The sequence below is a fragment of the Corvus kubaryi genome, unplaced genomic scaffold, assembly GCF_017639235.1.
Source record: "Corvus kubaryi isolate FWS band 111438036 unplaced genomic scaffold, C.kubaryi_AGA036_p1.0 37308, whole genome shotgun sequence".
NCBI lineage: Eukaryota > Metazoa > Chordata > Aves > Passeriformes > Corvidae > Corvus > Corvus kubaryi.
The window spans coordinates 13,615,799-13,633,257 of NW_024581096.1; the positions used below are offsets into that span (position 1 = coordinate 13,615,799).

A 17,459-nucleotide genomic window follows, 5' to 3' on the forward strand; every position below is an offset into this window, starting at 1 on the left:
CAGACCTGCATGTTTTACAACAACTGAGGTTAATTTCAATGTTTGGAGCTGTCATGCGGTCCTTGTACAAACAGAGAGGATGGCAATGTATTTTAAACTCATGTAGGAATGGCATCTCTCCCTTACGCTTCTGTACAACTTGGAAGCACATTGCTGCACAAGTTCATGGAGCTGTGTTACCAAGCTCAGGCTAACAGAGTCTGGCAAACACCCATCCCAGGCTGAGCCCGGGTTTCTTGGCAATCTGTGCGGGCCGGATCTTTTCACTCACTCTGAACGCACAAGATTTTGCACATGATCCACCTTCAGAGTAAGCAAGTGCAAGACATTTCATAGATGCAGGAATATGATTTTGCATTAATAAGGGTGCTGATAAAGGATTCTTTCCAAATAGGTGTGGGAGTAAACAAAAGCATCACTAGCTTTAAATATGATTGTCCATTTAAAGAGGAAAAACCCTCAGTCATAAACCTTTTTTTTTGTCTTCATGTGTTTCCTTGCAAGTAGAGAACAGTGCATTTAGGAATTTCCCCTGGAGTTTAACTGCTCCTATATGTAGCTCCCTTTTGCACTTTAGTAGGATTGAAATAATGCAAAGACCCAGCCTCAGATTTGGAGAGCCAAATGCAGGTATGCAGGTGTAATGCCTTTTCTAGTGGCATCTCCTTTGAACACTGAAGTTCTCTCAAATTGAAATTCTCTGTAGGAATATCCTCAGCAATTCATGCTGACAGGCTGTAATAATTTCAGCCAGGGTACTCAATTAATTTCATTCCATTGTGTCAAAACGCAATTTGGTGTATTCACTCACTGCATTTGATGTTATTCATTTAATATTAGGAAGAAAGAAATCTGCTTCATTAAAGTGACTTTCACTGAGGCTGGAGATACTCTTTATCTCCAAAATCTCAAAATATCATGTGTTCCTTCTGAATCAGTCTGAACACAAATGTGGGCATGACAGAATTTCACATGTGATGGAAATTCTGTTTTTCAAAAAATTGGTAGCAGAGAGATTTAAAAATGATCCATGCTTTTGAGTGGCTGTTTCTCTAGCTGTTGTCTGTGATGCTGAGCAGGCTCACACTGACCTCCAGGGAAGGACCCGAGGGTCACATTGTTTGCTGCAAGAGCTGATTGATGGAATTAATGGAAGTTTTTTGTGTCTAACTTCTGCTGTTAGATGCTTGTGCTCAAAACTCATTCCAGGAAAACTCAGACCACTGGCACCTGTCACTGTGGGCATTTGTACAGTAGCTGTGGACAAATTAAGCAGCTCACTCTTGCTTCATAGCTAAGTCCTGTCATAGTCCATAACTTAATTTTTCCCTCAGTATCTTCCTAGTGAGACTTGATCTACTTGGCATCCTCAGAGGGAACCCACTGGGTTGTGCTCTACACAGAAAGAGCTGGAAGAGAAGGTTCCTGATACCCTCAGCAGCTTTTACCCCACAGAGAGCAGAGCTTTTGTCTATGCTGAGTGGAGATCTGGCCCCATGGTGCTTCTCTGCCCAGGGAGACATCAACCCTCATGTTTCCCCAGCCACTCCCCATGGCCAAGTTCTTCTGGGGAGGATGCCTCTCAATAGCTGTGGTTAAAGCTGTTCTGTTTCGCATAGAAAAGTTCATTTCTGTCTGCCAGCAAGAAAGTTTATGAAATGAGTCTTCAGTCTTGTGGTTAAGGCTTTCAGATTTTATGAACTTTATTCAAAATTGTGGTTAGCAGAAAAGCCTGTCATCCAATGAGATGCATTGTCCTGATAGACTAGAGGTCTGTGGGCAGTCCTAGATTGATCTAAGACCTTGATGAAAGGAAGAAGAGTGGAAAGCTGAAAAGCTGGGGGGAAAATATCTGGCACTCTGACACACAGCCAACAATTAAAAAAAACCCAACAAGTAAGTTTGATCCTATTGCACAGATGTGTTTAAATATCTTAATTAGAAAGCCATGTTCCAAGTCAGTCCTGACAAGCACTGTCCAATTTTCTAAACCACAGACCTCCTAGAAACTATGCAAAACTCCAAATGCAGCATGCAAGACAGCACATGGAAGTCTTATTTCTAGAACAATCTTTCTTTAGAATTTACCCTTGCTAATATGTGCATGCATATGGAAAAAAAACCCCATTGTTTTCCAAGGGCCATTAAGATTTGGAGCTGTAGATGGAGAAAGCCAAGGTCACCCTGTACTAGGATCCTGGTTCAGCTAAAAGGTGAAACAGAAATTAGGCCAGTGAGTGTAGCCAATACCTAAGAGGCTGTGAGTCAACAACAAAAACACATGGTTTGGCCCAGTGCATGAAACAACCATTTTCTGGCCAGAAGATATCAAAGAGCAGTGAGCTAGACCAGAGCCTGGGTATTTTGGCACTCCTAGCATATGCTTCAAGTCCAGCTGACTCAGTGGGGAAGCATGCATAGATGCTTTCACAGCAGCTATGTGATTTCTTTTCTAACTTACTCAGTTGTTACAACAACCTTGCTGGCAGGAACGAGGAAATATCTAAGCATCAGAAAAGAATACACTTCCGAATCCCCTTCATGATGAGTCTTTGCCACTAAATGCACCTTTTTACTCCAGTCTGACCAGTTGCAGTATAACCTGAAGAGTATTCATGGCTGGGTCTATGTACTAAGTGACATTTATTTATCAATTGATATAGCAATAGATCCCCAGAATGAGATATGTTGAGAAATTTACACACAAGCTAAAAAGACTACTTCAATTAATCTGCCACTCACCTGCGGCCACCACTCAGGAGAAGCACTCACTGATGACACTGAAAATATTCTCACAAAAACTACCTTAAAAACATAATACTCTCAGACAGCCACAGGATTTGACTTTGTGTCTCCGTTTTAGCAGGGCAGCATTGGCACTGCAGAGTCCTTGGTTGATTTGTGTCTTGTAGTGGAAGTTTTGCAGCATGAAGGTCCTTGCAAGCCTTTCCTTTGTATCCAGCCAAGAGCCTGCTCTGAACAGGGTGGACACACCTCCAGGAAACAAAACTTTGCTGACCAGAGCCAGTCAGTAGACCTTCCCATGCTGGTCCCTGGCCACTGATGTTGTGAGAGCCCCCAGTTACTGCAATTTCCTCTTCAGCCCCAGGGGTAGGGTGCTGTGACCCACAGAGTAGTCCTTTATCTTCAGTAGCCCCACAGTTTTGTCTGTGCTGCATTGGCTGGGAAGTTGGCTGAGAAAGCCGCAGGGTCACTGGTAAACAAAGCAAATGTTTTCCTTTGAAAAAGCAGAGATGACAACTCATCCCAGAGCCCATAGGTATGCTGAATCCCCATACTCTCTGTGAAAAGCAGATTCATAGAAGTGAGTGTACAAGAAACACCCTTTGGGACTTCTGTGAAAATATTACCTCATCCAGCCACTGATTTCTGCAGGGGTGGAGTGAATCTATCAAATTCTTGTAAGACTTACATCACGACGCTTAATTTGCCTATAGTGTAGTCTCTTGTCTTTGGAACTGCAATGGTCTCCAAAACGTAACTTGGAAATGGCTGATAAATTGTTGTGTTCCTGTCATCACATTTTGAGTTCCAGTCTCAAAAATCAAACTGATGTTTTGGAAATGCCACCAGGAACTATCTCAGCATTTCCAACTTTTTTTTTCCTGGCTATTTTTTTCAGAACTGTTCTGTGCATTCAACCTCAATTTACAAGCAGCACTGCCTGCCTTTAAATTGTATTCCTTAAGCAATAACTTGTTTGCCCAGTTCAAATAGGTACTGCAGGTGCATAACGCTGGGTTTTTCCCCTGTGCATTACAAACATTAGGTTTGAAGTAATGACAAAAGAATGTATGTCAAATAATTACAGAAACATGTAGGAGCCTTGAGAACAGCCCAGCTCAGAGAACTCCTAATGGCTGACAAAAAGCTTGGTCAGATAGCAGGAGTCCTCATCTATTTTACTTAATGCAGCTTTCCCAGGCAAATGTTGCAGAATTCAGCATCAAATTATCCAGAGAGCCAAATCCATTCAAGAAGGTACAAAGCTCACCCAGGGGTAGGTCTGCACTGGTATTGCTGAAATAGTGCTTCAGCTCCATTTGGCAGAGCAAAATCCCTAAGTCTACATGCAGCCACTCAACACTAATAAACTTTTTTTCTCACTGCAGACCAGCCTCCTGGCTTGTCATCTCCCTTCAGCTGCCTCTGGAGAGACCAAACATTTGCAGAATATTACTAAATATGTTTAATTATTAAATGTATTCAACTGGATAGATGAACTTTTCATGGATAATTAAACATGTAATGAATAATGACACTTTAAACTATAGCGTGCAATTCTCCTTGCATTCTCACTTACTTTATCTTTGTGTCTCCATGCAAAGCAGATCCAGATATCTGTTTGGTTAAACAGTGTGGTTACTTTCTAGGCCCAGATTCACAAAGGATTTGGGGTTCTCATTAAAATCTATGGAATGTTAGTGGCTTGTGCAGCATTTAAGAACTTAAATATCCGAGCAAATATTGCCCTGAGAAAAGGCAATAAATGAATAGAGGAAACTTCAAACAAGGAAAAATAAGTTTTCTGAGAAGCAGCAATGAGACTCAAGTTTTTCAGAACTTGTTGCTATATCTCTCCTGAATTTCCACTGTCCTCTGTTGGATTGGCTAGCAGTATTTCCACAGTGACTTGAAAAGTGAACAGACTCACAGAATAAGAAGGTTTTTCTGATGATATCAATGAAGGATATGAATAAACACTTTATATTTTCCTGAAATATTTAAATAGCTGTTTGTTCACATGAAAGCTTAAATAAGAATGTGATTTATCAGGCTGAACAGTAAAGGTCTTACATAGATTTGTTTGTTTGTTTGTTTTGGCAGGTTGCTTTGCTGCCAAATAATGCTGCTGATCTTAGCAAGCAAATCACAGGTGAAAAAGTGCTTGCCTCTAATGCATATATCCCTGGCCCCCCAGGCCAGCCTGGCCAACCAGGCCCTCCAGGTAAGACCAGAGGGATGTGAATGTGCAATAGTGCTAGGACTAAAAAAGTAAACTTCAGTCTTCCAGTGTGATCTGATTTCATATGTTTCACATTTTGACTGATATATTATGTTTGCATTTGTGCTAAATTAAAAAAAAAAACCTTTATGGTTGTTATGGTCAGCCTCTGCCAGTTGTCTAACATCATCCATTGTGAATCCATATGTTTCTTGGCATGCAAGCTGTGTTTGTCCTGTATGCGTTAAATTTCTCCCTCTCCCTGGGATATCTCACCTGCTTCACTTGTTATTTCCTGTATTTTAACCCTGTCTTAAAACACTCTCTGCTTCATTTCAGGAATATCTATTGCTTTAGTTCACTATCAGTTGTAGAGGTGAAAATGTGCTTTCAGTTTGTAGGAGTTTGTGCCAACTCTTTTATTTTTCCTTGCCTGATTTGCAAGGATTCATCTGTTGGTTTTATGTCATATACCAGATCCAAAGGAAAATGAAAAGAAAATTATAACTCCACTCACACCTTCTTTGTTAGGTTGTAGATTGAAATAATGCAAAAAACAGAGAGGTCCTAAAGCTCAAACTTAATCCAGACACCTTGTACCTGGCAGACAGGAATACTCAAAATTTTGCTAATTCTGTTGAATGCAGATCTAATTTTGGGTTAGCAATAAATCCAAGGAATCTTAGCATTGTGCTGGATTTCAGAAGGATTCTTACAGAGGACTGGCAACTATTCCTTACAAGGCTTAATTTACTCCCTTCTGAATTGCACCCCATCCTCCCATTTATACCCCCTTTTGCAGTCTGGCTTTGTTTTCTGTATTTTTATCTCATTTTCCTGGAGGATGAGTATCTTCGGTCTTCAGTTTACTGTAAGTGCAAGGACAGTATGTTTAGAGGTTCTGCAACAGACTCTGATGGTACAGTGGGTTGCTTTGCAATCCCTCCAAGGTAGGCCTGACCCTGCAGGTCTCCCACCCACTGGGTTTCCCCATGACTGAACTGTCCGAGGTACTGTAGAACTCTGCTCTCCCTGAAACCATCCCTGTTCACCTCCCCTGCTGCCCCCGCTGGAAGAGTCACAGGGAGTCATCACTAAACTTGAGTTGTCTCTCTCTGAAAATCCTAACTGTACATATTCAGTCCTGCTGAATCCTTTTCACTCTGTGCCTTTTATTCTCTATGTCTTTCATGTGCCCTCAGTATGAAGAGAAGTGTTTCCCCCTCTAATCATGAAGTGTTTCAACTAGTGACATTTTAGTGGTCTTTGTTGTCTGCAAATGTTGTTTCAGGTGACTGATTTTCTGGTGTACGTTTTCTACTGTTTCTCTTGAGCTAAACATATGTTTTGTTGCCTGAGTGCTTCCTAAAAAGTAACATGCTCTGCTGAACCAGCAGAAGTTGAAAACAATATAAAGCAAAATGGAAGAACAGAGCCTTTTTTGCCCCTAACACACTGGCTATCGCACTGGGCAAAAGAGGCACAGCCTCCCACTGGAAAGGGCTCGCTTGTGTCAGTTATGTAGATGCCAATGACCCAAAATTCCCATGAGTCTTCTGAGGCTTTCTTTTTATGAGATGTCCCTCAACTGTGATTTGTTCTTCCTTGTGTGAAAATGAGGCATTTCTGCTTTTGTTTTCATTCCCAGTCTATGTCCCTAAGCACCTGGCAGACTCAAATTCTTGTTATACACAGATTTAATTGTGTGGTCATCTCTTGTAGCTACTGTGGCAAGGGTTAATGTTGTGTCAGATGGCTGCTGATGTGCAGATGCAGATGTATTGGTTGTGCTGTCATGGGTTTGGGTGTGTTAAAGTAACCACGCCCTTGGGTCTTTAAAAAAATGGTTGTTCCCCACTTCTTGATGAAATATCCTGAAGGCTTTCCCCAGCAGGTAACTTTTGCTTTTGATTTCAGGGGCTCCAGGACCTAAAGGGAGTCAAGGAGCTCCTGGATTACCTGGACCTCCCGGACAGCCAGGCCCTCGCGGATCAATGGGACCTATGGGCCCATCTCCAGACATTTCACACATTAAGCAGGGCAGACGGGGCCCCGTGGTCAGTATTCTTGTCTCCTGTCATGCACTGCACAATTGCCATTAGCTCCACAACTTGTGAACACTTTCTTTTCTCTTGCAGGGCCCACCTGGTGCCCCAGGGAGAGATGGTAGCAAGGTGAGGAGAGGTACTAATTTCCATAAGACGGGCTCATGCACATGTGAAGAGCAGGCTTGCTAGAGAGACCCTACACACTTGTAGTCACACCCTTACACCACCTCATTTCCTCTGCTAAGATGAAAACATCCTGTTGTCCTATTACTGGGATCCCTGCCGGCTCTGTGGCTCACAGGCATGAACGCACAGACGCATGGATGGCTTCAGTAATATTAAGCTGATGTCAAGGAGTTGAGAAGGGTCCTTGCTTAAGAGTTCCACAGAAGGCACTTTATTGCTACAACTTGTGAAGGGTTCTAGAGGCAAATGACCCCGAGCACGTGACAGCTCGAGCTTAAGTACAGGGGTGTGGCTAACACCAGGAGCCAACTGGGGAAGCTGAACTGGGGTACATTGACATAACCGAACAAGGCATCCTGGGAGAGGCTTCTTTCCCTCACCATAACCACTAAGTCTTTGGCACCAGAAACTGTCTTACCAAGAACTCTCTCTGTCTCTTGTACCACAGGTCAATCAGCCACCACATTGTCCCACTCCTTCATGTCACCCTTCTGCTGTTTTGTGTTTGCAGTTCCTAAAATCTTGCAAATAGTCCTGTCAGGTTGCATGTCACACAGCATTCTTTTCTTTCTCTGCAGATTTTTTGGCTTTTCCGTGAAGAAACTTTGATGCTTTAGCCCTTGTCATTCACTGTGAATTCTTCCTGTTCATGATTCACTTGTTACTGTCCAGGAGAAATATCAGAAATGCCCCACTCTTCTACCACTAGAATAAGCAACAATTTTATTGCATTCCTCCTTCACTTCCTTTTCTTTTTACAAAGAAACACGAGCTGATGATTCGGGATCTGGGGACAGTAAGGGAGGCAAATGGTGACTTTTTGCAGAGGCAAATGGTGACTTTTTAATTTCCTTTAGTCACAGCAAACTAACTGAGGTGTAATTGATTACAGGGGGAGAGAGGAGCACCAGGACCAAAGGGGATACCTGTAAGTATTCCACACAGGAGGAATTTCCACAACAGAATCATGTTGACTACTAACTACAGGTCAGCCAAAAGTTAAAGAAAAAAACTGTGCCAAGAGAACAGATAATTTACATACACAGAAAATGTTGTTGGAAACAAAGTAATTGCCTGTTTTCATCCAAATGTTTTTTCTTACAAACCTCTTCCCTTACTGGGTGTGTGACCAAAGGCCTGTGGGTGCACCTCAGCCTTACAGTGGCACTGAGACACCCTTAGAAGGCAGAACCACGCAAGGTGCTACTTAGTACAGTTCTAACCCTGCTCTCAATGGGAATTTGATCTCTAGAACCTTTTAAAATCCTGTCCCTCATCTCTCTCGGATTTGTGAAACTAGAGGTTTTGAGTTCAGAAGAAGGAACGAGTATTGACAATCTGTTTTCAGGTGAACTTGTTTAAAAAAACTCTGGGGTCCCCAGCACAGGAAGGACATGGACCTGTTGGAGCAAGTCCAGAGGAGGCCACCAAGATGATTAGAGGGCTGGAGCATCTCTCCTATGAGGAAAGGCTGAGAGAGTTGGGATTGTTCAGCCTGGAAAAAAGAAGGCTTCAGGGTGACCTAATTGCAGCCTTCCAGTACCTGAAGGGAGCCAACAAGGAAGATGGCGAGGGACTATATACAAGGGCATGTAGTGACAGGATAAAGAGGAATGGCTTCAAAATGAAAGAGAGCAGGTTTAAATTAGATATTAGGAAAAATTCTGTACTGTGAGGGTGGTGAGACACTGGCACAGGTTGCCCAGAGAAATTGTGAATGCCCCGTCCCTGAAAGTGTTCAAGGCCAGGCTGGAAGGGGCTTTGAGAAACCTGGTCTAGTGAAAAGCATCCATGCCCATGCAGAGGTGCTGGGACAACATGATCTTTAAGGTCCCTTCCAATCCAAACCATTCTATGATCTATGAATTTACTCACGGTATTTTCTCATTGGTGGAGTTGATTTTTAAGAGTGTGCCCGGCAGGGTGTGCTCACTATTAAACAGCTTATTTTACTGTGTGAAGTCAGCTAAAAAGAAATAATGATTTTCTAAAATTAGATACTCTCTGCATTGTAATTACCAATATACTCAGTAAGTGATGGACAGCAGCAAGGTTATCCTATTGAAAAGACAATTGCCAAATAACAGCAGTCTTAAAAGAATTTGTTGATTAATCATTCTAAGAATGTAATTTCTGTCAGTTTAATAAACAAGAAGACAAGGAACCAAGATTAATCTCCTCTATTCCCATGAGGTGTCAAGATACTCTTATGAAGCAAAGCAATTTTTAAGTGACAAAAGGGCTGAGCATCTTGTAAATGTAGGCTCTGTCTGCGAAAACATTTGATTCTTTTGAAAATTTTTCCTGAGCAAAGTCGGTTGAAAACCAGACCACTGGCTTTTGGCAACTGGTATGAAGCAGTATTTTACTGAACAACCCTTGCAGGAGTAATTCTATCAGACAGTTTGAAAACTGTAAGAGCAAGGTGGATTGTTATTAATGGCAGTGCCTTGTGACTGCAGGGCCCACCGGGTTCATTTGATTTCCTATTGCTGATGATGGCAGACATCAGAAACGACATCGCTGAGCTGCAAGACAGAGTGTTTGGACACAGGACTCATTCATCAACAGAGGAGTTTCCATTACCTCAGGAATTCACAAACTATCACGACACAGTGGATTTTGGATCCGGAGAAGACTACAAACCACGGGCAACATCCAGAAACACCAGGATACAGAAGGCAGACCATCCTTAGCTATGCCTACTGAAAAACAAAGCCTCTTTAGAATTCTTCTATATAAAAAAATGCACTGAAAATGTAATATGTATATATATATATATACACACATATACATATATATATATATATATATATATATATATATTATTTCTGCTTTTCCTGAACCATGCTGCCTGTACTGTAGCTTTCCTGGTTCATGGTAGCCTCCTTGCAGAAATTCCGTATTGCCAAGCCTGCACTGTGCATTGTACCTAGACTATCAAAAAAACCTTCTTAGCATATAATATGATTAAGGCATGCTCTAGCTAATAACACAGACCACAGCATTCCATCCGCCTACTTTGCATGCTATGTCCAAATGACCCAGTACCCAAATTTTGCCAGGGACAGAGGGTTAGCTGAACATCATCCCTGAATGATGTCAATAACAAATACCTTGGTCCATAGTTACTTTACGAATGCAAATAAATTATACCACTGAACTCGAGTCTCCAGCTACTGTCCCCAGGCCTAGGAGAGTGTGAGAAGTGGATCCCTGTTTCACAGTGCAGGCCACCTGTAAGTGAGACGTGTCCTCTATTATGCCTCATCATGGCAGAAAGAGGCAAAAAAAAAAAAAAGTTGAAGGGTTAAACAAGGGTGCTGCTGCTTGATCTGGAAATTATTTGGCTTTGTGTTGCTAGACTATCATTCAAAGACAGTCAAAAGATGTGTTTGTCTTAAACAAACACTACTTTTTCTTTACCATTGTCCCACTCCTCAGTGTGAAGGCCAGTTTTCTTTCTCAACAGATTCATGTCGGATACATTACACAAAGATGAACAAGATAAAGGGGATGTTTAAAGCAGGAAACCAAATCCAAAATGAATCAAGCAGGCTTATTGGCAAGCACAGAATATATCCCAGCCTTGCAGAAAGAGTCCAATTCTGACATCCTGCAGGTGCAGGTCTTCCTTGGTGAAATTCTGAAGTCTGAGTGAAATCAACACCAGAGAGAAGGCCTCATGTTTGCAAAGAGCTTCCATCTGTTTTGTTCCTCTGCTGCATGAGACCAAACTAAATGGCGTTCACCAAACTGGAACACAGAGTGGCAGCATGTTTGGCTGGGTGTATGAGGAGTGTGAGTAGGTGCAGGAGTGCACATGACAAAATATTTCAACTGGTACGAGGATGGCTAAGGTGAGATACTGCACATGGGATCCTATATTATGAATGGGGATAAAAGGGAGTGCCCTTTATTTACACTGGAAAATTGGATGCACAAGTTATACCATACCTCATGGATGATGTATGTTGCCATTTCTTTTGGATTACCACAGCTGCTGAGGACTTTGCCATGCTTAGAATATAAAGGAGTATATTAAGCACAAAATTTCAATGTTGAGTCTGTGTAGCTGCTACTTCTACAGTATGTTTAGTGTTCAGTAGTGTCCATGTTACAAATGTAAAGAAAAAGTTGTTATTTTGCCATGTTTGCCAGGGCTTGCATGTTCTAGTAAAATAAATACAGGTGAAAATATAAGAAGGGCCTTTTCAGATAATACATAAAGGCTTGGATTCCCTTCCCTTCTCTGGGCCAAAAGATAGTTGGTGTAATCCTGACAGCATCAGTACAGGTCAGGCTGTGTAAACAGCTGGCTGTCTAGCCTTTTCTATAACTTCTGTGTGTTCTCTTAAGAGGATGTGCTCATTCCTGTAGCCGTTTCCCAATTTCTCACTGCCACTAAGCCACAAGCAAGGGCATTACACAAGTGTTCTGTATTTCTTTTCATGTTATATCTGTATCAGTATTTACAAAGCAATGCCTAAGTTGTGGGGACAGCTGAAAAAAAATTACAGTGATCTCACCCTGTGGTCCTTGGGCTTCTCCTCTGTCTGGGAGGAGCTCTGCCAGCAGCTGCAGATCCAAGTAATCTTGTGAATCACATAATAAGGGAGACCTGAAGAAGGAACCTGTGGCCAACAGAGGGACGGTCTTATATGCAGCAGGCTCGATAAAACCTGAAAGACAGTATGAACTGAGGCATTTATGTCTTATTTTCTTAATTTCAAGCAGGCAACGGAATATAAATTACATCATTTATGAATATGCAATTTTAATTAAATTTGTTAAATGTCAAATGTTGTACTTTTAAATCTAGCAAATTATGGAACTCTTGCATATGTTTACCACTGCACCCTGTTGGATCAGGCTGGATCCCACTAGAGAATTAGTAGCTGCAGGTTTTTGACCATGAGATACTGAATGATCTAACTTACATTAGATGAGTCACTTCCTAAGTGACTCATTTCAACTAAATTCTATTGCCCTCTGCCCACAAGGTGATGTATTCTAAAAAAGGCACTTATTTTAGTTTTAAGTTTTGCTTTTCCAAATAGAGACACATACCAAATGAGAAGTTCCCCCAGTTTGACCATCAAATTCAGGAAGAGGTGACAACTGCCCTGCCGTGTGTAAGTATCCAGGGAAGGGCTATTCTGAGACTGGACCAGAAAAGCAGGTAAAATACATATTTCACTGTAAGTACAGAAAGTTGTCCTATAGGTTCTTGAATATAAACATAGCACATGTTTACATGCCTTTCTGAGTGGAAACCTCAGTGACTTCCCTTTCATTGGCTTTCACATTGCTTGCTTCATACAAAAAAGGTCACAGAACATGTTCCTTGGGTTTCCCCTTGTCCTTGCCCTCCTCTGTCCAGATTTTCTGCCTCAAAACTGTTTGAGTGTCAACAGCAAGGAGAGGACACTATGGAAAAGACAAGTCCACCCAACACGACATAGGAATTCAAGCAACAGCGAGAGTCCCACTGAGCCCAGCTGGCTGGGAAGGGTCAGCCTTCGGTCTGCATGCAGCTGAGATCTTTGCATAGAACTTTCTCATTTCTGATTAACTGTATGATAACTCATAACACATTGTATCAGCAACATTTCATTTAGATTTTGCTGTAAACACATAAAGGCTTAGAAAAGTGTCATTTTCTTCAGCATACCCAACATTTCATACAGCCAGAGCAGAGAAATCATTTCCAATCTTAAGTTTTGTTACTGGTAGCCAGAGAAGACATAACCTTGCAAATTATTTATTACTCTGTGGCTCCAAAAATAACAAACTCCCCCAAGAATCCAAAACAAGAAAGTAGATACTTCTACAGTTGTGGCTAGTCTCATTACTAGGCTCATGCACATGACAACTTTGTTTCATATAAATGATATGTATAATTTTATTAGAAAGAAATATTATTTTGATGTTAAGACATCAAGTTATAAGCAGAAGGATAATAAAGAATTTGTTATTTTATTAATATTAGAAATATATTTAATGGAAACATTTGCAAGACTGTGTAGTGATGAGAAAATTCTGATTGTTGATGGGTTTAACAAAATCATGAATCTTGAAAATTTTTTTCTTTCAACACTGTGCCAGGTACATAAAGGTTTAGTCTTTCTTACACAGCTGTAGTTCTGACACACAAGAACTCCTATATAGTCAGAAATTAGGAAAAGGAGAGGAAAATTGATTGTAAATGGAATTAGGGTAATGCCTGGAGTTGCTGTTGGCATCACAGCTTGAATAGCCTTCTGCCTACAAGTATTTCAGGGTTAATGTACCAAGTCCCAGAGCAGCAACAAAAGATAGGGATGGGGTCCAATTCTCTGTTAATTTCACATTAAAAAACCCCCATATGTTTGTTCCTTTTACACATTCCAATAACTATACTGTTCACTTTATTTATATATGAAATACTAAAATGTGTATAAGATGACTGTGATTTTATGATGTATTCGTAATAACAAAGATATTTTTTCTTACACTGTTGGTAGCTGCTTTTTTGTTACACATCGCCCTTTCTCTGAAACACAGTGATGTTGGCTTGAAGAAACAGATGGCAGGAAACCTCCTTACGCTGCCTTCTAGCATTTTTCTTGGAGCTGAACAATACTGTCTTAGTTCTTTGACTCTGGGGCATGTGCTCTTGCAAGCTAGGGTGGGTTTCAGTCTTTACGGGAATAAAGCAGACAACCACCTCTGCTCTGTGGACGGATGGTGGCTCCTGTGCCACATCAGGACTACATGAGGTTGGATACAGCAGTCCCACCCCATGCTGCCAGTGTGTGCAGCTTCTGCACATCCTGGGGATGCGATACGGGGGTCCGGAGCTGTCTGGCATCCCGCCACCAGTGATGGGGAAAAGAGGGAATAACACACAGGCTCCATCAGGCCTTGCCTGCCCCTCGCACGCACCCAGTGGAGCCCCTTCCCGCAGCCCAGGAGCATCCTGCAGGCTGTGTCCGACAGCTGAGGGGCAGCGAGGAGCCCAGCTTGCCCCCTCCTCCCTGCAGAGCCCACCCTGCCTGCCCAATGCCTCAGGGGCAGCCGCAGGGCTGGCACCCTGCCGGGCTGGCTGTCTTCCCTAGCAGGATCCGACTCCACCTCCAGGATGCAGGATCCGACTCCACCACCAGGATCCAGGATCGCCGACATGCGGGTAATTGTGTAAACAAAGTAAATAGTGGAGGCAAAATGTTAGACAAAAATCTATTGTTAGCAGATCTAAGAATGAAAAGGCAGACAAAGGAGTTCCCAGTTTTACTGGGAATCCTGCTAGTAGTATTGTTCCGTGACTGTATGATAACAGAACTGTCAAGAATTCACGAAAAGCAGAATCTCAGTTACTTGATGTCTGTATTTGGGGAAAGCCAGATGGTATTCGTATGACATGATGATGTCGTCCTTTTAATTTTAACCAGTTACACAGCAGTGTATTAAAGTTAGGCATTTTAAAATCTGCCTGTTTAATTAGCTCATCTCCGATAGTTTTAAAAAGAACTAACAGAGGACGGCCGGGACAATGGATCGCCGCGGCGCGGCTCCTTTGCGCCCGCAGCCACCTCCCAGCTCCGCCGGCTCTGTCCCGGCTCCCTGTCCCGGTCAGACGGCTGCGGGCTGGACTGCATGAGGAAGAGCAATGCCAGCAGCGTGCGGGAGGTGATCGTGTCCCTCTCCTCAGCATGGAGGGCTGTGTCCAGTTCTGGGCTCCTCAGCGCAACAGACGTGTAGCTCCTGGACCGGGTCCAGAGGAGGGTCACAAAAATAATTAAGGGACTGGAGCATCCTTTACGAAAAAAGGCTGAGCGAGCTGGGCATTTAAGCGCCTGTCAGCATCTGCAGGGAGATGTCAGAGGATGGAACAAGCGCTGCTCGGTGGTTTCCCGCAACAGGACACGAGGCAACGGGCGGAAGCCGATGCACAGGAAGTTCCACCTGCACATGAGGAAGAACTTCTTTGCCGTCCGGGTGACCGAGCACTGGAACAGATTTCCCGGAGAGGCTGCGGAGTCTCCCTCATCGGAGACACTCAAGAACCGCATGAACGCACTCCTATCCCGCGTGCTCCAGGACGACCCTGTTCGAGCAGGGAGGCTGGACCAGGAGTCCCGCCGCGTCCCTTTCCAACCCAACCCGTTCCGGGATTGCGGGATTGTGGGATTGTGTGGCTGTGACTACAGTTCCCGGCGCGCTGTGCGGCGCTCGGGCGCTACCGGGAGGCGGCGGCGGCGGCCGGGCCGGGGGGCGGTCGATCGGCGGGATGCGGCTGTCGGTGGCGGCCGCCATCTCGCATGGCCGCGTGTACCGGCGGCTCGGGCTCAGCCCGCGGTCGCGCCTGGACCTGCTGCGGAACCTGGTGACGGCGCTGGTGCGGCATGAGCGCATCGAGACGCCCTGGGCGCGGGCCGACGAGATGCGCGGCTACACCGAGCGGGTGAGCGGCGGCACCGCGCCGGGCCGGGCCGGGGGGCGGCGGGCGGCCGAGGCACTCTCACCCACCGCCTCCTTCCTCCCGGCAGCTCATCGACTACGCCAAGCGCGGGGACAAGGACGAGCGCGCCATGCGCATGGCGGATTTCTGGCTGACCGTAAGTACCGCCCAGCCCCACACCCCCGAGGCCCGGCCCGGCGCGGTGCCGGGGCTGAGCGTGCCGCCCCGCAGGAGAAGGACCTCATCCACAAGCTGTTCAAGGTGCTGGCGCCCCGCTTCCAGCCGCACCCCGGCAGCTACACGCGCCTGCTTCAGATCCCCAACCGGGACGGGCTGGACCGCGCTAAGATGGCGGTGATCGAGCTGAAGGGGAACCCGCTCCCGCCGCTCGTCCGCCCGCGCCGCGACTCCGACAAGACGCTGCTGAACCAGCTGCTCAAGGGGTACCGGCAGGACGCGCAGCGGGCGGCCGCCTCCCGGGGAACCCCTGTCTAGGGTCCCCCTGTGCCCCCAGTGGGCTCCAGGGGAGCTGCCCGCGCACCAGGGCCGGGTGCTGTCCTGGGGCACGGGAAGGGAAGGTGTGGCAGGAGGGCTGGAGGGTGATGGAAGTTGCCGCGACAAGGGCTGAGTTTACTGGCTGCTTCCAGTGGTTTGAATAGTGACTCAGCAGGAGAAGGAAATCGAGCTAGGAGGCCTGATGGTTTATATTCTCTATGTAAATAAACTTTGTTCAAAAAGTCAGTTTGCTTGTATTTGAATTGTATTTGGAGAATCATTTAAGTCAGAAAAGACCTCTGAAGTTACCAAATCCAACCTATGACCAAACACCACCGGGACAACAGAGCATGGCACTAAGTGCCATGGCACTAAGACATCCAGTCGTTCTTTTAACACCTCCAGGGACAGTGACTCCACCACCTCCTGTGCAGACCATTTGTGTCTGTTCACCCTTTCTGTGAAGAAATTCCTCCTAATGTCTTACATAAACCTACCCTGGCACAGCTTAATTCCTGTGCTTGCAAGTTAGTAACTTACCCTAGAGAAAAATGGGTATGTTAGAGTTTCTGGTCCCAAATCCCTGTGTCAGAGCTACAAGTGTGTTCTAGCAGCCAGTGTTCAGCATTGCAGAACAGAAAGTTTGGTGAAAAATAAGATACTTCTGCTGTTTAAAAGGCACCGAATGCAAATAAGGTAACACTGAGCTAAGTCCTATAAAGAGACAACCAAAGGAACTCATAAGGTGATAACATAGGCAGGAGTCACAGTAATCTCTGGCCAGAACTTGACAGACATGCCAACTTCAAGTGCAGGATTGCAGGAAATCTCCGCATTGCTCTATTACAACAAAAAGGGGGAGTAGCAGAACTTTTTCAGAGTGATATATCTACTGAGCAATAAGAATCTTAAATTGTTAGCTTTGTCTCTGATTTCAAGCATGGCTAGTACTTGAAAGTCCAGCTATAACTTTGAAGTGTAAAAGCCCAAAACAAAACCAACCCGAATGTAAAATCACAGGATAGAATACCGGGTTGGAAGGGACCTCAAGAACACCTGGCCCATCCTTTCTTGGCAAAACACAGCGGAACCAGTGTGGCTTCCTGTCGCATTTCTTCCTCACAGGTTTCACAAACTTAAGACATTTAAACGGGTGATCCTGTGTAGCAAGTTAATTGTATGGAAAGACAAAAAAAAACCCATTATGTATTCTCTCTTTGGGACATTTATCTCACAGAGTACCAGTTCTGTTTTAATTAACCCCAGTGAGAAATTAAAGATGGGTAGCACTGCTTAAGGAAGAAGAAAAAACAGTTGAACT

At 44.3% G+C, this 17,459-nt stretch overlaps 2 protein-coding genes across 4 annotated transcripts in view; both read left to right on the forward strand.

Annotated features, from left to right (window-relative positions):
• Positions 1-13,694, forward strand: part of CCBE1 (collagen and calcium binding EGF domains 1) — a 96,460-nt gene extending 82,766 nt beyond the window's left edge. For 2 of the 3 annotated variants that reach the window (XM_042028572.1, XM_042028573.1), the window contains 5 exons: positions 4,849-4,969; positions 6,884-7,023; positions 7,105-7,140; positions 8,093-8,128; positions 9,663-13,694. In XM_042028572.1, coding sequence (XP_041884506.1) covers positions 4,849-4,969; positions 6,884-7,023; positions 7,105-7,140; positions 8,093-8,128; positions 9,663-9,896 — 567 coding nt within the window. In that variant the 3' untranslated portion in view covers positions 9,897-13,694. Of the gene's footprint in view, positions 1-4,848; positions 4,970-6,883; positions 7,024-7,104; positions 7,151-8,092; positions 8,129-9,662 lie in introns of all 3 variants that reach the window. The other variant, XM_042028574.1, reaches the window with a different exon arrangement.
• Positions 13,695-15,175: 1,481 nt separating this feature from the next.
• On the forward strand, positions 15,176-16,384 carry MRPL17 (mitochondrial ribosomal protein L17). The gene is made up of 3 exons (XM_042028576.1): positions 15,176-15,646; positions 15,732-15,800; positions 15,875-16,384. Exons 1-3 carry the CDS (start codon positions 15,473-15,475, stop codon positions 16,136-16,138), a joined length of 507 nt encoding a protein of 168 aa, XP_041884510.1. The 5' UTR covers positions 15,176-15,472; the 3' UTR covers positions 16,139-16,384.
• Positions 16,385-17,459: the final 1,075 nt, after the last annotated feature.

Coding starts and splice junctions, on each gene's coding strand:
- MRPL17 (XM_042028576.1), top strand. CDS start 15,473: ATGCGGCTGTCGGTGGCGGCCGCCATCTCGCATGGCCGCGTGTACCGG. Junction 15,647..15,731: donor TGCGCGGCTACACCGAGCGG/GTGAGCGGCGGC, acceptor TCCTCCCGGCAG/CTCATCGACTACGCCAAGCG. Junction 15,801..15,874: donor TGGCGGATTTCTGGCTGACC/GTAAGTACCGCC, acceptor GCCGCCCCGCAG/GAGAAGGACCTCATCCACAA.